The sequence below is a fragment of the Desmodus rotundus genome, chromosome 4 (genome assembly GCF_022682495.2).
Source record: "Desmodus rotundus isolate HL8 chromosome 4, HLdesRot8A.1, whole genome shotgun sequence".
Classification (NCBI taxonomy): Eukaryota; Metazoa; Chordata; class Mammalia; order Chiroptera; family Phyllostomidae; genus Desmodus; species Desmodus rotundus.
In genome coordinates, this window is record NC_071390.1 from 29,441,286 (window position 1) to 29,465,816 (window position 24,531).

At 42.1% G+C, this 24,531-nt stretch overlaps 1 protein-coding gene across 1 annotated transcript in view; it reads right to left on the bottom strand.

Moving 5' to 3' along the window:
* RPP30 (ribonuclease P/MRP subunit p30) overlaps positions 1-24,531 on the bottom strand; it is a 33,162-nt gene that overhangs the window by 2,077 nt on the left and 6,554 nt on the right. Inside the window, exons 5-10 of the mRNA XM_024563419.3 lie at positions 23,902-23,973; positions 17,067-17,156; positions 8,490-8,606; positions 7,670-7,699; positions 7,166-7,203; positions 6,678-6,757 (exon numbers count right to left, since the gene is read on the bottom strand). Coding sequence (XP_024419187.2) covers positions 6,678-6,757; positions 7,166-7,203; positions 7,670-7,699; positions 8,490-8,606; positions 17,067-17,156; positions 23,902-23,973 — 427 coding nt within the window. The remainder of the gene's footprint in view (positions 1-6,677; positions 6,758-7,165; positions 7,204-7,669; positions 7,700-8,489; positions 8,607-17,066; positions 17,157-23,901; positions 23,974-24,531) is intronic.

The following is a 24,531-nucleotide window of genomic DNA, read 5'->3' on the forward strand; positions in this document are numbered from 1 at the left end:
GTAAGTGCATTGGGGGCAAACATACTAGGAATGGAGGTCCCCATGAGAATTAACTTTGCCTGGATAAATCAAGAAAGGTACCATAAAAGACCTGACTCTAGGAATACGAAAGAGGGGGAAAATGGAGAAAAAAGTATTCCTTTGCAAAGGCACGGGGAGAGAGAGGTAAGAAGAACCTAATGTGGTTAGTGGACAATATGGCTGGTATGAAAGAGGAAATGAGGCCGGCAGAGTAGCTTCTTCAAAGGGTTAGGCCAGTTCCCAGCCTGCCAGACTGTCCATGACCCAGTCAGGCCAGTCTTCCAACCTGCTGGCCGGCTCCTGCCTCAGTTCTCCCAACTCAATCGATAGCCTGCAGCTTAATCAAAACTGTCCCCTACCTCCCACAACAGACATCTGGCACCAGCCACAAAGGCCGGTGGTCAGACTGACCCCCCTGGACCTGGGAACAGCCCACCCTTTACCTAACCCATTGCCCCAGCTCACATCCTGAAACCCCCTGCCCCCAGGCACCCGCCCAGAAGAACGACCCCTGCCCTATCCTGCCACAGACCCTGTCCTTTTTCTTTTAAAAACCCCTCTCCTGCCTTCCCCCAGTGCTGAAGCTGACCCCCACTCAGTCCGCCTTTTGGCGCATCAAATGAAGGCACTTGTGTAACAGGGTGCAGCCAGGGGGAGCCCAGGTAGGGATTTGTAATAGGGTCCAGAACTCAGGGTGTCCAGGAAATAATAATATAGGATGTCCTCACCCCCACGAGTCTGAACTGGGGGATGGGACACTGGGGGATGGGACACGTGGAGCAGGGCCATTGAGAGCTGTTTTGCATAGCAACGGTTTTGCAGATGACCTCTGACATGGTCATTTAACATATCTATGACTTTTAACTGGTTTCATGGATATGTTAAGTAGCTGTGGCCAGGCTTTGAGCCAGGGAGATGGGAGTGACTTCCACATAGGATGTAACTGGGAGGCAGCTCCCTCTGGTTGCAGGGCCTGTGTGAGAGCTTGGAGTAAGAGGGGACCCACACAGTTATGGCGAGAGAGGGAGAACCACGTGGCTTTGGGGCTCCCTTTGTCACGTAGATTAGGAAGCTAGAAAGCAAGATGTAGCAGCAACGCAGGGCTTGCTCTCAGCAGTTTGGAAGAATGCAGGACAGATGCTGCGGGAAGGAAAGGGGCGAAAGGACTGTTGCTGGGGGGCCATGAGAAGGTGCCACGCAGGTTTGGATTAACTGGACATCGTGGGGGCGACACAGCTGATGGTGCTGGGAACTGAGGGAGGCCTGCCGGACGAGCACGGATTACTTGGAAGAACCGGGGACTACCTGAGCCATAGACTTCCATTTCTTTTCATGAGATACGGTACCCTGGATTGGGCAAAGGGGGGAACGAAGAATTGTGTGTGTTTGTGGGTGTTTTAAGGGACTTTGGGATCTCAATGAAGACATTAGGTCATTACTCTAAGTCTGTACAACCTTTGGATAAATAATTCCTTCCCTTTTCACCAATCTCTGACATTGAGAGATGTCATTCCCTGGCAGGGGGCAAGGCGAACCTAGTACAGGGGCACCCTGGGAGAAGGGAGGGTCCATTCGGTAATAGTATTGTCATCCTCCCCACCCCGGGTCTGTTCTGTAACGCTTGGATCAGATCACCCGGTTCCTCCTGCCTCTCATTTCTTGCGCATTTCTAACACTACTGAGGAGCCACAATGCCATGAAAAGAGGTTTCAACTTAGTCCTTAGGAAGTGGGAGGGAGAGATTCATTAGCTACGAGGGAGGTAGAATCAAAAGAACTCAATGAACATAAATTTAGTTAATTATTTCTTATTTCAAATAATAAAAGTCAAGTCAATTTTAAAGAGTTAAGCATTACCTTTTCATTTGTCAGGATTAACTTAACAAATCTACTATATCTTTGCCAGTTATTTAAAAGCATTTTAATATATAAAAAGCACAAAACTGCTCTCAAGGTCATTAAAATGCCAGCATAATCAGAGAGCCTCAAAATAAATAGAAATCACCAATTATTTCCATTTCACCAAATGAAATATGTTGCATTAGAGACGCTTATTTGTGTCACTGTGGTTCTGAGTAAAAATCTAAAAATCAGTTGAATGAATAAAAAGTATAACAAATCGTGAAAACCAATACTTTGTAACAAAACAAAGTACATTTATTTTCAAAATTCTTTTAGTTCCATCTTAAAAATATTTTATTTTTCTCATCACATGAATACTTACTTAAGTTAAGCTGGTAATTACAAAGAAGACCTTTTCAGTCTTCAGGTAAAGATGCTCTTTCAGCGTAAGTCTTTTGGACATAGCATCTGTACAGGGCTTTAGTGTAGCAGTGTTTCCACATGTGGTACTCCCTTCAGCCGTCCTGTCGGGGAGAATCGACAGCTACCTCTAGAGTGCTCACTGATGAGTGCGCGGGCGCATTCATGAGGACGTGGGGCAGGTCTCCCCAGGAGGTCCATCATGGTCCAATGGCCGACTGAGGACACCAACCTTGTCAACCACGGGCTGAAGCCTCTGGCCCTGCGCCACTTTCTCTGTCCCTTCCCCACAGTTGCTATTCACTGGTCTCTGGAAACCTATGGGACCCATCTAATCCTGACTCCCTGTCGCAAGACTTCCAGTGTTGAAAGGCAGCTACTATGTGTCCCGAGTTTTCTGTTTTCCTGGTCTCCGTTCTTGCACTGCTTCCAACAATTCCTCTCATGGGTGGGTTTCAGAGCCTCTAAGAACCTATTAACTGTCTTCTGGTGGTGCTCTGACGCTTTGCTCTCCTTCTCAAATGTGGCACTAAGGGTGATACAGATGCCAGCTGGGACTTCATCAGCGCAGAGGGCGATAATGAGACTTTAAATGCCCTTGCTTCAGAACCCTTCCTTTCTTCTAGTGTACCCTAAGGGAAATCAGCAGTCTTAGGATGCGCTGCACAACTGTCTCACGTTGATCTCAATGTCGACTAATTGGGGGCTATAATTTACCCTCCAGATGTGTGGTCAATTCTGCAGGGACAGCAAGCATAAACTAGGACTGTCCTGGGCACACTAGGGTGAATGGTAATGCCACCTGAAGTCCACAAGTCTTAGTTTAGCTTCATTAAAAGCCCAGCTTTACATATATTCTATGTTAAATACATGATTTTTTTAAAGTCAAATGCAGAGCTTTATATTTTTCCCTACTACATTTTTTAAAAAAGATTTTATTTATTTATTTACTTAGAGAGGGGAAGGAGGGAGAAGGAGGGTAACATCCATGTGCGATTGGTGACTTCCCACACGTCCCCAACTGGGGACCCGGCCTGCAACCCAGTCATGTGCCCTAGACTGGGAATCGAACGGGTGACCTTTTGATTTGCAGGCCAGCACTCAACCACTGAGGCACACCAGCCAGGGCCCTATTACGTTTTTTTTTAGAAATATCTCTTTCTTGGTGGGCAAAGGCCATTGTCCCTTTTCTGAACTTAGCCCGCAGAGAGCCACAGATCTGGCGGGTGGGTGACATATCTGAGACTCCATCAACCTGGACAACACTGTCTGTCCCTCCCAGGAGATCCCCTGAGACTCCCTCCCACCCAGAGTTTGGGGCCACCCAACTGTAAAGTTTTCCGTATGAATGGCTGGTCTTGGCTCCTGCTTCACAACTTCCTAAGTCCTCTCAAGTAAGTAACAGCCGGCCTCAGTGAGCACCCAGCCTGCGTAAGTCTTACTAAGTGGCCCAGCCTAGACTCACAGCTTGGTTTCACCTGGGAATGTCCAAACCCAGAACAAGTAGCAGCCATCTGAGACTGCTTTACAACTTAGGCAGGGTGGTCCAAAGCAGAACACAGCGGGGGACCAACCCTGGCCTGTACCACCCAGGAAATCCCAGGGCCAGTGCACGCAGTGGGCAGCTACATACCACGTCAGAGCACCACCACCCTGCCCCTGCACAGCTGATCCTCCAAAGAGTGCAGAGGTTGGTGGTCAGTGGTCACAGCCAGTCCTTGCAGCTGGCTGGCCTGGGTAAATCCCTCCCATTGACCTGCCAACAGCAATCAAGCTTCAACTACAAGTGGAGGGTGTACTCAGCCCACACAAAAGGTGCACCTCGAGTACTCAGCTTGGGTGATAGGCGACACTGTGCCACTGGTCCTACAGGATACCTAATACATCAGACCATGCTACCAAGACAGGGAGTCATAGCAGCTCTACCTAATACACAGAAACAAACACAGGGAGGCTGTCAAAACAAAGAGACAAAGAAATATGGCCCAAATGAAAGGACAGATCAAAACTCCAGAGAAAGAGCTCAACAAAATGGAGATAAGCAAACTGTCAGATGCAGAGTTCAAAACACTGGTTATAAGGATGCTCAAGGAACTCAGTGAGGACCTCAACAGCATAAAAAAGATCCAGTCAGAAACAAAGAAACAACTAACTGAAATAAAGAACAATTTACGGGGAAACAACAGTAGAGTAGATGAAGCTGAGAATCAAATCAATGATTTGGAACATAAGGAAGCAAAAAACAACCAATCAGAACAACAAGAAGAAAAAAAAGAATCCAAAAAAAATGAGGATAGTGTAAGCAGTCTGAGACAACTTCAAGTGGTCCAACATCTTCATCACTGGGGTATCAAAAGGAGAAGAGAAAGAGCAAGAAATTGGAAATCTATTTGAAAAAAATAATGAAAGTAAACTTCCCTAATCTGGTGAAGGAAATAGACATGCAAGTCCAGGAAGCACAAAGAATCCCAAACAAGACGGATGCACAGAGGCCCACTCCAAGACACACCATAATTCACATGCCAAAGATTAAAGATAAAGAGAGAATCTTAAAAGCAGCAAGAGATAAGAAGTTCGTTACCCACAGCGGGTTCCCATAAGACTGTCAGCTGATTTCTCAAAAGAAACTTTGCAGGCTAGAAGGGACTGGCAAGAAATATTCAATCATGAAAAGCAGGGATCTATAGCCAAGATTGCTCTACCCAGAAAAGATACCATTTATAATCGAAGGGCAGATAAACAGCATCCCAGACAAGAAATAAACTAAAGGAATTCATCATCACCAAACCATTATTACATGAAATGTTAAAGGGAACTATACAAAGAAAAGATGATCAAAACTATGAACAATAAAATGGCAATAAATAGATATCTATCAACAACTGAATCTAAAAAACAAACCAAGCAAACAAGAACAGAGACAGAATCATGGAAACGAAGAGCATTTTAACGGTTGCCAGATGGACAGGGTTGTGGGGGAATGGGTGAAGAGGTGAGGGGATTAAGAGGTACAAACAGGTAGTTACAGAATAACCACGGGGTGTAAAGTACAATATAGGAACTGGAGTAGCCAAAGAACTTATACACATGACCCATGGACATGAGCAATGGTGTGGGGACTGCCTGAGGGAGTGGGGGGCGCAGGGTGGAGGGGGGCAAATACACTGTACACCTGTATACATCTGTAATAGCATACTCAATTAAATATTAAGAAAATTTATTAGTAGAAAGCTAAACAAAAAAGTTTCCCATTCTTGTTTTATTCTACACGGGACATGACTTGTTAACCAGACTCTTGATGATTCCTTACATTCATTTAAAATAGACAAAATAATGGCAACACTACCAAAGTGTGACCAAACTGTTCCCTAATTTCAAGAAAATTTTGGTAAAAACCTATTAACTTGGTCATTCCCAGAGCTTATGTGATGGGGACTAGGCTATATCCTACACAATCTCAAACTAAGTCTTTTGAAACCAAAAGCAACATCATTTACTTCATAGCAAGTCAATACAGCAAACAATTCTCGAGTGGAAATCCAGGCGCGGCACCAAAGACCTCGGTCACTTCGCTCGTGTCTCTATGCCAAGTACCGGTAGCAACCTATTCTGAAGCTTGAAATCTCTCTGACGTCAAGTAAATTGCTTCTGGACCAACTACCACTAGCGGGAAAAATGTTAAAGAGAATGAAGAAAAAACAGAAAAATGTAAATTAAAAAAACATAAACCTCATTTTCACTCTCCATAGTCTGGACATACCCTATACTTCTAATTCAAGTTTTATCTTTTGAGAAATAAGACATTCAGTGGCCTCACGTGGTGGGATGAATGTGAAGAGGAAGATATATTTAAATGAAATGTGAGTAAAAAATGTATAGTCTGCACAAACTTGAACATGTGAACAAAAAATGAGAAAAGAATCACAAGTTATAATAATTGTGAGACGTTACAATTTGAGTTTGTTAGTTGGGTTTTTACAATACATTTGCTGTTTTTGTGTACTTGATAAATGGCATAACATATATTGTGAACACTTCAGCTCTGTGAAACAGTGATTTTAGAAGGGAAAGCACGCTCCTATGAAGTGGAGGAAGGAGACAGGAAAAGTGGAAGCCCATCAAGATACAGGCAGGGATATGCACACAGAGCTTGAAAGAATGGACTCGGCACTCATTTCTGTAACACCATCTATATTCATTCCACAAACTACAGGAAGTAAAGCCTGAAGTGAAGGATGAGAAAGCACTGACGGATATGGCTAAAACAGGTTGAGGCAAGATGACCCTGAAGGAACTCTACAGGGCAGGATAATAAAAGTAGATATGGCTCGTCTGATAAAAATGATTGGCTCCTACCCCGACCATCCGGTGTTTTTATTGGAAGAACTCGCTTACCTCCGTGGAGAAGTGCAGCTCGGCAGTTGGTGGACACCGCAGCCTTGGCCTGACTCTCAGAGAGTCCAAACAGCAGCCCTCTGTGGGGTCGCTAAGGATTTCAACCTAGAGTCAGCCAAGGACACAAGACTAACACAAACATAGCTGACAATGCCAGCTCGCTGGCCCGACTCACAGAGATGCTTTCCCTGCATCTTCAGGGACAGGAGTCCCTGGCCCAAATGGAACATGCATTGGAGAAGACGCTCATTTAACTCTAAGGTTTTTAAATATAGTCCCTCATTCTTGTCCTCCTTTTTCTACCTCACCTTTGGTCCGGAAAGCAAAAGGATGAAGCTCTCTATAACCTGATGCAATTTCTTTTTGAAATTATTAATTGGTAAACTTATAGTAAAATATTAAGAAAACTATCTTCTTAAGGTGTATCATTTCGAATCCCAAATTTCCTGAAAGAAAATTTCAATAACGTCTTACTCAGAAAAGGATACAAGTTCGCAATGTCATATGGTCCTCTTATTTCTAAAGGCTAAAATAAAATGAACAAAAAAATAGGCATGAGAGAAGTTATTGATAACATTTCAAGACTTCACCTGAAGTAAATTAATAGGATGATTAGGTGTCCAAATATAAAAAAGTCAATTGCATAAATTTAAGTCCTTGTAATTTTGATTGTTTTCTTTAGTTTTTGAAAATATAAAAGAACCTTAAAAAGCTTCTCGAACAGTATGAAAAACTATATAAACAAAACTTAAAGTCTTAAAAGAATGGGATAAATATTACTCTTCAGCAATTACAATGAGCAAATTCAGTTATAAATGAAAACATGCAATAAATGTTCATTATATTACTATTTTAATTTCTCCCCTAGAAACTTTTACTATAAACATGCAATAATGTTCATTATATTACTATTTTAATTTTTCCCCTAGAAACTCACAGTTTTATAGCTTGGAAAAAACCCCCAAAAACAAAGTCCTTAGGGGCAGACTTACCCTTTCTGCAGCACTAGATATAATTACATTCTACAAGATAGAAAGTGATCAGTATTAATCTCAGATAAATGTTTAAAAAAATGAGTCTGTAACACAAATAACCAGAAATCGCATTTTAACATTCAAGGCTCTATAAATACCAACTTCCCTTTACGACAAGGTCAGTAACTAAAGTGAAAGAGAGAAAAGACCTCATGTCAAGCAAAAGGCAACTTACAAGAAGCAGAATAGGCCTTCCCCACAGATCTTAGAAAACATGGATTAGTTTCAAAAACTAGGTGAGACCTGGCTGCTGTGGTTTAGTGGACTGAGTGCTGGCCTGTGAACCGAAAGGTTGCTGGTTTGATTCCCAGTCAGGGCACAGTCTTGGGTTGCGGGCCAGGTCCCCAGCGGGGGGCGTGCAAGAGGCAACCGATGGATATATCTCTCGCACATTGATGTTTCTCTCCCTCTCTTTCTCCCTGCCTTCCCCTCTAAAAGTAAATAAATAAAATCTTTAAAAAAACTAGTTGAAAAGGTCATGCAATCTAAATTCAACTCACTGATGACAAACAATTACTATCTAGACTATTCATGGTGGCTAAGGTACAAATTCCTTATTAAAAGAAAAGCTTTCAACACATCTCCCCCCGCCCCCACATTATTCTTCTCAATATTTTTCTTCCCTGTAAAACTAGCAGAGCTCACTGAAATGGGAGAATTTGTTCCTGCGCCTTAAGAACTTTCTGCTCTAAGGAAAAGGAATCAGTTGGATAATCTAGTGGATTAATAATAATAAACTGCTAGATTTGAAAAGCACCCTAAAATTATGAAACCATACCTTTCCTTTGCAGATCTGCATCAAACTGAGGGCGTTGGAAATTGTGTACCTTCTCATTGTGGAGTCTTTGATGGCAGGGCTGTAGACCAGTTCAAAGCACACGCCTCGGTCAATTGCCTTCACAGGAAATAAAGAAAATAAACTGTCAAGAATAAACACACACTGTGCTACTCTATTTTCATTAAAGTTCCATCTCACCTCCGTCTTCACCCCCCACTGCCCACCTCCTGCATGTTAAAGCACAGCCTTAAACAAAGGTGGACTTGGCCCAAATAGCACCATCCGCAGGAGAAAACAGATCTGTGGCTCTATTTGATTAACAGAGTTTATCTTAGCTGTGGGGAGGCTGACAGGGATCACGGAGAGGCTACGGAGAGCGCAGTCCTGGGGTGGGGGGGCGGACGGCAAAAGGGCTGTTATTACATGAACTATCAAAACGAAAACAGAGATGTGCTCCCTATACTTAGGGTGAACTGTCTGAAAACATAGCAAATTAAGTAATTTGACCCCAAAATGAAGAAACAAAGGAAGAGATGAAAAATTTCCAAAGAATAGGGGTGGGAAGGCCCCTTGGATGCATCGTTTGTGACAGGTATGTTGAATGAAGGAACACAAATAGCCCTGGTCGAGTGTTATGTGCCAGGCAGTGTGCTAAGGGTCTTACGGATGTATTTAACCCTTACAATACCTTTATACGGCATTATGGCAGAGACTGCTAATTGCCTCTGGGACTAACAGAGCCCCTGACTGTAAACTGGGCTCATGGATACTCAGCAAAAAAGAGAGAAGAAAGCTGGGCCCTGACAATTTTGCCTAGCTCACCATGTGCTTGGCCTTCTACATAAGAAAAAAAGAAACTTCTTTCTTATTTATGGCATTGTGCATAGGTAGGTATCCACAGGTAAGAAAATGTCCTGGAAGTGGTGAAAATAAGCCTGAAATCCACCACTAACCCCCTCGGCTTTCCCCTTCACCCATTCACAACACATGTTTCAAGCCAACTAAGCATGGGGACGTTGAGAAAAAGCTGACGTGGTTCCTCTCTTCTAAGAAACTTCAACTGTGATAAGCGCTACCAAGGAGAAGTTTGGGCTTGGGTGAGGAAGGAATTAAGTAGTTAAACAGTAAAGGGAGGAGCACTCGTAGAGGGAGGGAGGAGTAGAGGAAAGGCTCTGGGGCTGAGAGAGTCTGGTAACAAGTAGAGGTCATAGGCCGGGGAAGAGAGAATATGGGGGAGCCTTGTGGTAAAAGTGGAGTCTAAAGAGAGAATAAGGGGGGGTGGCTTGTGGTGGAAGTGGAGACTAGAGATGGAAAGGGTCAACTGTGCAGGTCTTTAGAACTGGTGACAGGATTACTCTAAAAGCAGCGGGAAGGACTTCAGCATGAAGGTGATAATCACACAGGCTGTGGCGGTCACTCTGCTACAGTGATCTTTTGAATGAACCAAGGAAGGAAACAGGCACAGACCAGGTAGTACGGTCCAAGTCTGCCTGGTAAATGAGCTTCTGTTACCCAGAGGACGAGCTGCACCAGTCCACCTGTATGCCCTGGAGGTCTACCCCTGACTGTGTACAGGGAATGGAAAATCCTGTCTTCCTCCAGAATTGGCAGCCCACCTTGATTCAGTGCAGGTGTAGCCAGCAGTCTCCTCCTACTCGCCCTTCCTGGACACAGATTTTCTTTTTTCCACCCCGCAACCTTCCCTGCCCTTAATGTTTCTTGCTATCTTGAGGCTCCCAGATGTTATATTGGGTTTTCCTACATATCTGATACTAGTTTAGTTAGAATTTACATGCTATTTTCCACACTGTAACCCTCCCCTCTCCTCTTTTCTGAGAACTGTCCCCCAACTCTAATTCTTTAGCTTGTGTTGATTATTTCTGGGAATGATACAGGTTATATAATACTCTTCATCCCACAGTTAAATGGACACTTCATTCTTCCTAGCTTGACACTTCTTGAGAGCTGGTATAATACGTCTTGGTAACACACAACTCATTTATACAAGTGCTTAGTATATTTATATTCTAAGTAAATAGGTCGTAGCTTATGGAAAAAAGGTCACGTGACAATGCTGTTCACTATGGATTATCCATCAGAAAAGAAATCAGGGTGAACTTGGCAAATTGAAATTCACTGACAAACCAAAACACCTCCTTTAGCCATATTCTCAATTACCCCCGAGCTATTTTTTTTTTACCAAAAGTACTAATCAGCCAAAGAGGCTGCCATCTTTCTTTTCTTCATCCTTCTAGTTGCTGAACTGAAGCCCACGGTGGTGGGCTGGGGACGAGGGCAAACAAAAGTGGGGGTCACACACGGAACTGGATGACTCGTCTCTGAGTGTTCTTAATCGATCTAAAACTTCAGCCTCCCTACGCCCCACAGGGACCAGATAAAATAAAATTCCTTTTTTTTGGAGGGGGGAAGGGGAGAGAAAAAGGAAATTAATTATCAGGTTAATTATTTTTTAAGGAAAAAAGTTCTGATCTTGATCATAGTACATTCATCGAGTTTGCTTTAAAATTGCTAAGAGAAAACAGAGAGAAATGAAAGGCAATGCACTACTGAAGGCTGTGAACACCCCTTTCACAAGACTTCACTTTACATTTTTAGATAGATACAATGCAGACTCATTACCTGGCTCCTGCTTCTAAGACCATTTTAATGAAAATTGCCTTAACTCATCAAATGATTGTTCCTAGCAGCCTTTTCACAGAGAATGACAGTGCCTGCCTGATTGGCTTTTGTTCCCTTCTCTGACCAAAGGTGGTGAAACAGGGAGATTTCTTTACTAATGAAAAATAACAGTCATAACGATACTACAAACCAAGGGCAGGTGTGTGATACTTGAATCAAGAGATATTGGTGGTAAAATTCCAAGAACTAACCAAAGCTCAACAGAATGAAAAGAGAAAGAAAATAGGGAGTTGATTACTGGGCTAATACGTGAATTCCCTATTAATTTCATAAAAATTAGTTCTTTATTGAATCCAAAGGATGACACCCTTGGTGTATCATTCTTTAGACAGGTAATTTGTTACATGATTCACAAATCAAGGAACATAAGAAAGCAATTAAAAGTCTCACTTGTATCTCTGCTCCTAAGGGCCCTATCACCACTTCCTATAGTCACTTTTGTTAATTTCTTGTGTCTTCTTCCAGTTTCTTCAAATGTAAGCAAATATGAACATAATTATTTTTTTCTCTTTTTTTTAACCCAAAAGGTAGCCTGCTACGTTCCTGCTGTGACCTGAAGGGTTTTCCCCGTCAGATCGTAACTTCCGCATTGTTTTCCACTTGCACAGTGTTCTGCTGGACGGGTATAGCATGTGTCTAACCAAGCCCCAACCGACAGACCTCGGGTTGTTACCGCATATCGGTAGAATAAACACTAAAGTGGGACTTCTGGGTATTACGTGTTGAATTGTGTCTCCCCACAAAAGGTATGCGGAAGTGCTGGCCCTCAGCACCTCAGTACGGGACTTTACTTGGAAATAGGGTCACGGTAGATGTAATTAGTTGAGATGAGGTTCCATGGACTAGGTTAGGCCCCTCATCCAGTATGACTGAAGTTCTTGTAAGATGAGGACGATGTGAAGACACAGCGGGAGGGAGACCACATGGTGAAGACAAAGGCGGAGATCAGAATTAGGCAGTTGCAAACCAAGGACCCCCCCAAAACATTGCCCGCAAACCAACAAAAGCGAGGCAGAGAATTCCACTACAGGTTTCAGAGAGAGAAGGACCCTGCTAACATCTTTTTTAAAAATTGTTTTCTGGTTTCCAAAGTTTATTAAAAATCAAAGCATGGGAAAGCTTTACATTAAAATATGTTAATCTTAGCTTCCACACTGTTGTCCACACAAATTGAAATACGGTATCTTTTTTTTTAAGATTTGGTATTTCACTTAAAAAAATGTTATTTATTTATTTTAGAGAGAGGGGAAGGGGAGGAGAAAGAGAGGGAGAGGAACACTGATGTGTGATGTGTTGCCTCTCGCATCCCCCCCAACCCCAACCGGGGCCTGGCCCACAACCCAGGTGTGTGCCCTGAGAGGGAATCAAACCAGCGACCTTTGGTTTGCAGGACAATGCCCAACCCACTGAGCTACACCAGTTGGGGCAAAACATGCTATCTTTTTTTGAACCTGTGGCGTGTGACCACAGTGGTAGAAGCCAGGCCAATTCATTCGATTTACCCTGCTAATAACATCCTGATTTCAGACTTCTGGCTTCCAGAACTGTGAGATGATAAATTTCTGTTTAATGAAGCCACTCATTTTGTGACACTTTATTATTAATACACTAGGCTGGAGGGTAAAGCATCTGTAACTTTGACAGCTGTTACCAAATCACGCACTCCCCCGCGAAGACTGTTTCAATTCACACCACACTCAGTGCGTGAGAAAGCCCGCTTTCCCACAGACTTCCCGGCGTGTCACGCCCATCAGGCAGGTGATTTTAGTGTGAATTTCTTCTATTATAATGAATTTTAAGCATCTTTTTGTGTTTAAGGGCCATTTGTATTTCCTGTGAAATGTCTTTTTCATATACTTAATCCATCTTTTTAAAAAAAATTTAACTTTTTAATATCTAGGAACTCTTTATCTATTAAGGAGATTAGCCTCTTTGTCTATGATATAAGTAAAAACCTTTCCACCAGTCTGTCATTCATCTTTTAACTTTGTTTCTGGCGATTTCTTCTCTCCCTTCCTTCCTTCACAACTGTTCAATGCTGGCGAGTTTGCTGGCGTTGGGCCGGGCACTTGATCAATGACGTACTTATTAACACATTTCGGTTCACAGCACGTGTGATAAAAAGTAAAGTTTACAGAGCACGCACACCCAATCAAGTACATATGGCGTGATTCCCGGAGCAACGCCTGCTTCAGACCCCATTTACTGGACATCCGTCAGTGGGGAACTAGACCATGAAGACAGAAGCGGGTCAGGGTTTAAGGAGTGCTGGGGGAAAACCATCAAAAAGAGAGCAGAACACATACAATCAGTGAAAATGACTCAACATACTCGAAGTCACTGTTGAGTGGCAATAACACTGAAAAAAATCAAAGGGCAAGTAAAGGTGTGTACTGCTTAAAAAAATTCTGAAAACCTGAATCCATAAAGATTGTATTTTAAAATATGAAATTATTGTGTGCTTAATAAAGAGCTCTGCTGTAAAGTAATCTTAAACAGCATTTCCCCGTGGCGGGGTGTGACAGCAGACGAGAATCACAGCCTGAGCACAGTCCCCAGTCAGTCGCAGAGAGGGAAGCGCACCCGTGTGCTCACAAACTCCCCGGCCTCCGTTCCATGACCTGCGCGGAGGAGACCGTCCACACCTACCCTGTCCTGAACTGCCGTGCCGCCGCGGGTGTCAAAGGGCTCAAACTATACATGCTAAGTCAGTAGAAGTCATTTGACTTTCCAAGAAGAGGAGTTAAATTCAATTTTTTAGAAACCCAACTATCACATGATAAAGTTGTGATTCCCATGCTCTAGACTCCAGAAGAGGTTTGGAGGAGGCTTCAGAAGGAGTCACATCATTGAAATCAGGGCGCCCCCAGCATGTGAAGATTACAAAAGGGACGAGAGCTCTAGACTACACAAATGGAATGCTTTAGCATGATCTGCCCACCTTCATCATCCCGACCCATCGTCCCAATCTTCTAAGCTGACATTCTCACCCAGCTTCTGCCTTCTAGGTAAAAGGCTAATGAATTCCTTATCTTAACTCTGCTGCTTTCAACACCACGGAAGAAAGGAGCACAAATGCTAGCCAGGTTAAGATCTGTGCTGTTTTCTCTTGTGTCCAATAAAGGGATCCTTAATAAAGCCAACCTATCAACTTCTAACGGCCAAAGACAAGTTTATCCTTAAGGTCAAAGGAACAGGCAAGGACCAAGACTGAATTGTTAACCACATTCACTCTATGTTCTATGCTTTCCTGGTGAATATATGCCCATGCATTAATGTAGACATACAGCTCTGTAAACAGATTAGATTACAAATAATACATACTTAGTTATACAGGGCAAACTATTATTTACCCTGAACAAGCAGCTGGACACCTTTCATTGTATGTTTCCAGCTTCCTCCTTCTTACACGGGAACTAGGTGAATAAATTAGTAAGGACTCTTCTTTCTGACTAACTCACACGGCAGCCTCCTTCTACATGAGACAAAGACTAAAAATAATCTTGTGCAGCCTTTCCCTCCACTCCATCATCTAGTTTTTATTAAACAACATATGTAAAATGTTCACACCAGATTTTTTAAAAAGAGGACACTGTGTTAAATACTTCGTATCCCTCTCACTTGTCAAATTTTTACTTTTCAGAATTCTTAAATTGAAAAATGTGGAAATGAAGCCAAAAATATCACCCAACAGCAGCAGCCTTCCTGAGCTTACAGATGGAATCGGGCGGTGGGATGTGTGAGTGCTGCTGTCTCCTCATGCCACCTCAGTGCCCCACTTCCCTCACCGGCCCAACACTGACAACCTGCCAGTGACTCGGGACCAGAGGGTTTGGCTGGGTTCCCCAAGCTGCACATGGATATGCTAAGCTAGACAGATACTCATGCAACGGACATATTTTAGGGAGGACCCAATATAAGCAAGATAGTGGGATAATTAAGAGGACCATGACATAGTTGGTACTCTCTAGTAGCTCATAATCTGGGTTGAACAGAAGGGCACATTCCTAAGAAAGCAACTGAATGCCTTCATCAAAACGGCTGCTGGGAAGCTTACCACTGCTGTGGGACATAGGAATTACGTTTGCTGCTGTCCATTCTATGGGCGTGGCCTTAGCGTCACAGGCTACTACATCCTCCTAACCAAGGACACAGTACTGTATGTGGACTGATTCAGGCAAAGCCATCTAGAAAACACCCTTCTTCATTAAACTGAAGAGAAAGGTAAAAAAGTTTAACAGCAATTTACAGAGCTGCTGCACTGGCTAAGTCCAGGGGGTGCCACTTAGAAACGGGATTGACAGTTTGAGGCTAGTGAGGCCTTGGTAAACTTGTGGCATCACAGATTGCTACTTCTGGAGAGAAACTGTGAGGCCAATGAGACTGTCACGACCTTGGGTACTCCAGTAAGTTTATGCCTTTTGTCATGGGTGGCTGGGCACAGCAGAGAGCTCAGGTGACGGGGAATCCACAGCACTGTCCCAGCCCCGTGGCTGAAGAGCTCGGTGGCTTATCCTTGCTCGTCTTCCTTTGACCACATTTGATAACGGGCTGTTAAACAACACAGATCCCCAACTCTAAAATGTGATGATTCAGTTTCTTTTTCTCTTTAGTGTTTACTTATTTACTTACAAGTTCTGGCAAGAACGTGGGGAAATGATGATTTGAGCTTAAGCGATATCATTATATGTTGCTTGTTTATCAGAAAAGAGCTGTTTTATAGTATTCACTTTAAATATATGACTTTAATATTTTGGAGACTTTTCAAGTACAGTCTTGGTAGCATATTTTTAGAGGTAGAACATAAGCCAACTAAAATTTTTCCACACTGAATTCAATTTTTCCACACCATATAGATCAATTTTCTCCTCATTGTCTCCCCCTATTCCTGGCAACGAGCCCATTCCTTAGCAGCAGAGACAGGAAAACAACTTGAGGAAGCTGGATTCTACAGAGACAAAAGAGTAGGGGAGTTCTCTATATTGAAAAAATACATACATTTGAAATTTTCCAGTTCCGACAGGATCAGGTATATAATCTGGACTGTTTATTAAACTCTTTGTCTCCTTCCGTAATAGTTTCTGAGATTGTGAGACCGAGCTCTGGAAACCTCTCTTTTGAAACAGCATCCTACCCCTTCCAAGGATCTGGCTGCTAATGCAAACAGTTTTTGTCTGTGTTGACCTTACTGCTAGTGAAGTGAAATAGCACCTTTGTGATGGAATAAGGCTTACAAGGAGGCATGATGGATGAAGGAGGAAGGGTAGCGGAAACGAGGCACAGTGAACAGAAAGGCAATGAGAAGACGCTGCAGCAGGAGGAGGAACACGAAGTGCCCTGCATGCACGACTCCCCCTCAGATTACAGATTACGGGGCTTCTGTACACAGCAGCGCGCTTCAGTGCAGATGCTTGCTTTGCACGGACCACGCCTGCTCTGCTTTCCAGGCCCTGCTCCCTCCTGTCCACCCCCTACTCCAGCTCACTGGTACCTCAAGATACATTTTTTTCCTTCCCCTTCTTTCTTAACTGCTCTGTCCCCTTAAGGTTCCATGTGCAGCCTATAAGGGCCCAACACTGTTAGCTTTCCTTCTAAGAAATATCCTTCATAAATTTTGATTTGTAAGGTCCTTCAAAAACAGCTCCATAATTTACTGAATTTTTTTTTATTTTAAACTCTCCTTCCCCTTTTAGTCAGTTTACCAAAGTAAAATCCTCTTTTTAAAAATGCTTATTTATTACCTAGCCTTTGTTTTTTTTGTTTGTTTTGTTTTGTTTTGGTCTAAGAACACTGGTTTCTTCTGCGCCTCGTCCAGCTTGTTAATAGAAGTCTCTACAGATTCGAGTATAGAAAGGGAAGAGTAACAATAACACTTACCACACTAATAGGCGGTCTTCTGAAGTAAAATGGTAGTTTTTCTGTTACAGTTATACAGACTAAGTCCACATCTAAATGTGTACAAGCAACCTGTCAAACAGAGAAAAAAGTAAGCTCTTTTTCATGGCTCCTCGGAGGTGGCTGGCTGCTTCAGGATGCAGCTGAACATCTCTTTCCCCAACACTGGCTGCCAGGAAGTCACTGAAGTGGACGACGAATGCAAATTTCCACCTTTCATGAGCAGCATATGGCCACAGAAGCTGCTGCTGCTGCTCTGGGGGGAAAATGGGAGGGGTACGTGGTTCGAACCAGTGGAGGAAATGACAAAGGTGGTTTCCCCATGAAGCAGGTGTCCTGAGCCATGGCTGTGCCCACCTGCTCCTGAGTAAGGGACATTCCTGTTATAGACTAGAAAGTGCAAATCTGTTCGGGGTTGCAGGGTACATGCCAAGCTTAGTTTTCCCAACTTCGTCATTGTAAGAAAAGGGGAGAAAGACATTCCTGGTCTCACTGATACTACTGTGCCTTGACACCCAGGGCACAAAACAGCTGGCAGAATCCACAAACTTTCCAATCTCTCAAAAGAAGACAATGTGTACCGATAGGCTGTGAGAAAGCACCTAAATAAAGAAGGTAAGAAAACTTGGACCAAAGCACCCAAGACCCAGTGTCTTGTTACTCCACGCGTCCCGAATACACACCTTGCTGTAGTACTCTGAAGAAACGACGTACTAAGAAAAAGAAGGGAGAGGCTGCAAAATATGCTAAACTTTTGGCTGAGAGAATGAAGGAGGCCAAAGAACACTGCCAGGAACACACTGCTGAGAGACATAGCTCTCCTCACTGAGAGCTTCTACCTCTAAGTCTGAGCCAGTCAAAAATGAGATTTTCTAAGAGTAACGAATAAATAAGTTCAGACATTAAAAACAGGTGAGGCGAGGGGGGAAGCCAAAAGGAAAATTGGTACATGCTAAGAATGGGATTCTTTTAGTATTAGAAAAAAAAAGAATGGGAATTAATGTCAATCCTGATATAAAGAAATATAAATAGATATTGTTCACTCCGAAGGTGTTAGGATGATTCTGTGTTGAAATACAAAGTCGATGGTTAGCAATTCTTTCAGGTTTGGCTTGAGTGGTTTAACTCTAACCCAGCTGAAGCAGTGTCACGCGTCCACAGACCTTCTCACCAGACAGGGCCCAGAGATCCTTTTACTCATAGTCTGCTACACAAGGATGGAGTGCTAAGACAGGCAGCTTGGTTTGTGGAAGATTAGACTGTTCTAGAAAGGGGAAACTGACCCTCTGAAATCCAAGACAAAGACAAGCCAAATGCCCCACTTGCCCCACAAACCATCCGTTTCTGTGCTATGAGCTGTCCCGGGCCTGTGGTACTTCCCAGGCTATTCGAGTGGCTGGAGAAACATTAGCGTGACCCGACCAATGCGCTTCTGTTCAAACACTAACAAAAACAATCCACATAAATGGTCAAAACAGAGCTGTTAAAAATCAGATGATACTGAATGCATTTTTCAGCTTTTCATTTCCCTTTCCTTTGTTCTAATTTTTGCTATCACTTGTTGATTAATACTCTGCATTTACATCCAAAAAGAGATTTGAAACTGCTTACAAAAACTGCATGCAGGATAAAATAAACAGATAAGGGATTCAGGATAAAAGGAAAACCAAGGAAGGAAAATAAATTAGGGGGAAGGTTACTAGCTTAAGAGTTCAGGCCAAAAGACACTGCTAGAAGATGCATACCTGGCCTGGATTTTGCCATTATTTGATTTACAGCGATAAAAAGAATTGGCTATTTTGTACTGTATTAAAAATAAGACATACTGGCAATACTTGGACATACAGAATCGATGAACAAATTCAAGCTGCCAAGTGGCTACGCTGACAAACCAACATCAGTGGCACGGACCAAGGTAAAGGATGGAGCAAGGCAGAGAGGTAAAGAGGGGGTAATGAAGGGATTTCTTCAGAATCCCCACTTTGGTCATTCCTACCCCACCACAGGTTCCCTGGCTTTAAGAGAATCCTAGTAACCTAGTAAGCCTGGGAAGTAATCCTGTTTTGGCAAAAACACTTGGCTTATAAAGAATCTGCCCCATCCCAACTGCTACAGCTGTCCAACTCATAAAAGTCATTGAAAATTTAGTAAGAATGGATGAAGAAAAGCTCTGAATAGCGGATAATACAAGATCAGCTTCTGTTCCCCATTCTGTAACTATCAGAATGGCAAAGATCAGAAAGTTCAGGAACACACTGCTGACCTAAGAATGAACAAACAGCCATTCCCAGGATCCTTAAGTCAGCAGTCTTAAAAAGTACTTTACCAAGAGGCATCAAAGTTTTAAGTGCATACACCATCATCTTCACCTACAGGAAAGTATCCTATATGCTCTAGAAATAGATTCTGTAGCTCTATAACCTGCAAATGCTCAAGGTTATTAGTACAATGACAGTCACTGCAAATCCCAATCCCAAAAGCCTAGACACAACTAAACACGCCAATTTTACTTAAATCATAGTCCCTTCATACAGTGGAATATGCTGACTCCCAAAGGGGAATGAGGCCTATCTCTGACTGACAACAGGGAGCCATCTCCAAGATGTACCCTTAGGGGGAAAAAAGCACGGTGTTACAACAGAAGGAAGGAGGGAGGGTGGGGGTGAGAATGAAGGAAGCAATGACTAGGTAAAAAATATTTCTGAAAGATACACAGATCTGTTAGCAGTGGTTGCCTCTGGAGAAAAGGGACAGGGAGTTTAGGTGGAAGGAAAGTGTACTTTTCAATGCTTACCTATTTATACTGTTTGAAGTTATTATCATAAACAGAAACTATTTTTCATTAAAAAAGCTGATTCATTTTTTTTAAAGCCTGCGAAACATTATTCCCCAGATGAAAACTAAAATGAGGCTACTTTTTACTAATATATTGGTCCTTTTTTCCCGTTCTATAGAACTGGCTAATTAAAAAATATCCCGTGTTGGGTTAGTACATGCATCGTAATAAACTCAGTAACAAAGGGCAGGTCCACTTGGCTCCCTCTAACACCTCAAACTTAAAATGTCTGTCTGAATTCTTCTGTTATTTGGCTTTCTATTAATCTAAACATTCACCTGATTTACACTTAGAAAAATTATGAAATAAGGGCATTGTTCACAGTATAATGAAATACTTTCTAAATCATTAAAAAAGATTAAATATGTCCAAATATATTGATGGTTAAGAATCTTATTATTGTGGTTTTGGCAGGTTGTATATGAATTTATATCAGTTGTTTCTAACTTTTTTTTTGGCAAAGGTTTCCTATGAGGATTCAAGAAGAGAGTACTCTCAAAAATGCACACGTATACTCATTTATTCTGAGTTTATAAAACAAGGGGAAGAGGAAGGTAGGGGTTCACAGTCCTCCCCAATTCCCTTCATGGATGTCAGGCTAACACATCTTGGTATACTATGATAACTATTCCGCAAGGGAGAGTTAGACTCACCCTGGGAGAAGAGAGATGCCCATAAACAGCACCCCTTAACCTAACGTGTATGAAAAAAATCCCCTGAAAAATTTATTAAAAATGGGGAGTACCAGGCCTCACTCCTTGTGATAAATTCAAAAGCAGAGTCTGATCACCTGCATTTAAATGAATACCCCAGACAGAGCCAAAAGCACTGCCCCCAAAAACACCCCCTTTCCTGAGAGCCTCCGGCACTGGCAGCGCACCCTGCAGCAGTGCTCTTAAAAGGTAGTAGGCGTGGCTTGGAGTCAGGAAGCAAACAGAACCTCTATTTCTATTTATTTTTTAAATTCATTCTCTTAAAACTTGTTTTATATGTGTACGTGTGTATTTAAAGCACGCTGTTATAATAAAATACGTAAATAATTTATAAGAAAATAAACACACATATATCGGAGACGTGGCTTCAATGTTTTTTTTGAATGGATAGGGTGCACAATGTGAGTCATTTGGAGACCACTGGACTAAGTAACGTGAGTTCACCTCACCCTGTCCAGTCACTTTCTTTTTTTAAAATTTTATTTATTGATTTTTAGAGATAGAGAGGAAGGGGGGAGTGTAGAGAGAGAGAAAGAAACATCGATTTACTGTTTCACTTATGCATTCATTGGTGGCTTTTTCTATGCGCCCTGACCGGAGACTAAACCTGCCACCTTGGCATAGCAGGACGATGCTCCAACCAACTTTAAACCTTAAATGGGAATAACTAATTCGGAAGCTCCTGGAGTTTCTCTGTAACCCTCTGCCACAGCCCACTCCCCCCTCCACCATCCCAAGAAGCTCTGTCCAATGGACTCCCCTCACAATCTTTCATCTTTGCCTTATTCCCTGGGATAGCTATGCAGAGGAAGGGTTTATCTATGAGACATCTTCCAGATACGCCTAGTGAAAAAGAGTATGTTATTTCCCATGGAAACAATGCTATTTAAGGTGGTTAGATTTTATCCCACTAATTGATAACATATGTGTGTGTGTGTGCTTTTATGACTCATCTTAGAGACCTAACTTGGTTTTAGAATATTGTATCTAGAGGGATACCTGCTAAATTAATCAACTTTCAAACCAAACAAATGGAATCAATTACAGAATATAACCTCTTAAACAATAAACGGCTTGCATTTGACCTGATTCTAGCCCATGATATACTACAAAAGGCTTTATTTAAATTGATTTTCTATAGAAAACAGGGAGAGTGGGAACTTCAACTGTGTCTTAGAGAATAGGTAAGATTTGGACAGAGAAGAGGAATTTGTTCCAATTTTAAAAACTGTTTTATGTAACGTTTTGAGTTTATCTGTATAATCAATTTTAAACAAATACTATGTGAATTATTTATAGCTTTCTTCCTTCTTCCAGATTACTTGTTTCACTCACCATCATCAAGCATATGTTCATGCTTTTAAATTCATTCTTTAATAGTCTGAGAAAAACAAGTAATAAAATAAAGAACTAAGATGCAATCACTATATGGAGTCACAATGTGTTCTAAAACCCAAGAGTCCTAGCTCTACGACACACTACCTGAAATTGAGATTTAGAGCAAATCACTTAGCTGAGATTTAGAGCAAATCACTTAGCCTGAGCCCCAGTTTTCTCTCCTACAAAATGGGGAGAGTAACAAATGTGTGTCCCAATGATCCCTCAGATTTGTTGTATTAAAGGTAAAAAACATGTGAAAGTCTTTGGAAGATGATATAAATGTGTGTCTTCCAGCCATAACGTCATGTTTTAAAGGTTCTGTTTGTTCCTCTAATCACCAGTAAATGCCACGGAAATGTAAGTTAAATCTTCTAAATCGATTTTGAAAAAAATGCAGTACAACAAACACTGGGTATGTTACCAACTTTTACTGTACAGCAAAACGGAGTCGCTATTTAATAACACAGCTAAGTTTCTATTTGACAGATTTGTAAACTACCCACAGTCCTCTAGCTCTACACCATGGTGCCCTCAATGAACCGGAATCTCCTGCGGAATCTGAAACAGATAACTAACCCGACTCAATTCCAAAGCTCGTGGATCAGAATCTCCAGTGGTGGGGGCTGAACAGCCCTGATTTTAAAAACTTCCACAGGGGTCTCTGATGAATGAGAACCATTCCCTTCAACTGACCCCTTTTTCTGAAACAAAACTGAAAATTACTATAGTCGAACATTTTATGAAAGGAGTCAGCACAAAGAAAGTTATTCATAGAAAAGTTGTGCTGTTTCCCTGCAATAATACAAACAACTAAGAATTGATCTCTAGAGATGAGAGGGAGGAAGGGGGAGGGCGATGTCAATTTGTTGTTGGCTTAGGCATTCACTGGCTGCCCGGAAAACTAGATTTACCACACGCCAGTCTCCTTTGTCCGCAGCTCCATCTACTGGATCAGCCTAGGCAAGTATCTTCCTTAACTTTAGAACAGATTTTGTTTAAAAGCAAACTGTGCTGTAAAATTTAAACTTTCAAAGACCTGTCCTTCTTTCCCCACAATATCCCAGTGTTGGATATAATTTTTGCAGATAGATAATTTTTCGAACCTAAAGACAACATTTAGAACTTTCTAAAAGTATCTATATCTCATTTTACAATGTAAAACATATTCCTGAAAAACTGTATTACCGCTGATTTTTTTCCCTTTTCTGTAATCATTTAATATCTCCTGTATGTTCTGGCTCAAGTTGACAAAACTGAGCATACCTGTTATGTAACTTTCCCTCCTGAAAAAAATCACAGAAATGGCAATTTTAAAAGTGCAAAAGGAAATAGATCCATAAAAGCTCTCAGTTCAGGACAGGGGAGAGTATCAGCAGACGGTGACTGGGGAGTGTTTCTGGAAGACTGATGGCTGACATGATCACGCTAGCACATGGGCCACACCACAGAGCGCGCAAAGGAGCAAGGTCAGAGGGGCTCTCATGCCTTGCACAACCTCAGACCTTTCTTCCCCAAACGGCAGCAACATACAGCAGAAATAGAAGTGATTTTAGAACTACAAAGAGAAAGACCAACATTTACTAACGGAAGTTTCCGATGAATGAATAAATGGATGAACGAAAGAATGAATGAAGCAGAAGAAACAAAGAAACAGAAGAAAATCTGATGGGCTGTCCAAATGTGAGCCCATCAAATGCCTCGCAGGATGAACAAGACAAAACGACACAACACATGCCAACTACACACCCCAGTGAAGTTCCAGAATCGGGTATGGAAAATCCTAGAAGTTTCCACAGAGGGAAAAACAGATCACCTACAAAGGGATAATAACCAGACTTCTTTTATAAAATAATAAACACTATCTTCTTTTACTTAATCTGTTACTTACATGAAAAAGTTTTTCTGTCTTTGGAAAAACTGCAACAATATCGTACAGCCGGACCCTCGAAGAAGTTGCTCGCTAATAATATAAAAAGAATGTTATCATACAGTAAAAAAACAATACACATGGAACTCTGCCTCGTGGTCTGGCTGCACACCTAATACGCCCCTGACATTTTTGCTTTGCTTTGTATGTTAGTAGAGACCTTCTAAGATACCAACATCCATCCCACCAATCTTCCACCTGCCTTCCTAGTTACACTTTAACTGTATGTATTGGGTTGGCCAAAAAGTCTGTTCAGTGTTTTCTGTAAAGTAAAAGACCATTTTTCACTTTCACCAATAACTTTATTGGTTTGGATATTTTGAGCATGTCGGTTATCTCCCACTATTGGCTTCCAGTGGGTAGAGGCCAGGGGTGCTGCTAAACATCTTCCAATGCACAAGACAGCCCCACAGCACAGAATTATTTGGCCAAAATGTCAACAGTACCAAGAAACTTCACAAAGCACTTCTAACATGTCCAAATAGTCACAATACTTTCTCCATATACTGCACAAATCTTTGTGTTTCAGTTGTGTTTTTACCTTTCCTGAAATAATAATGCATTATATGCTGAAAATGTTGCGTATCTTCT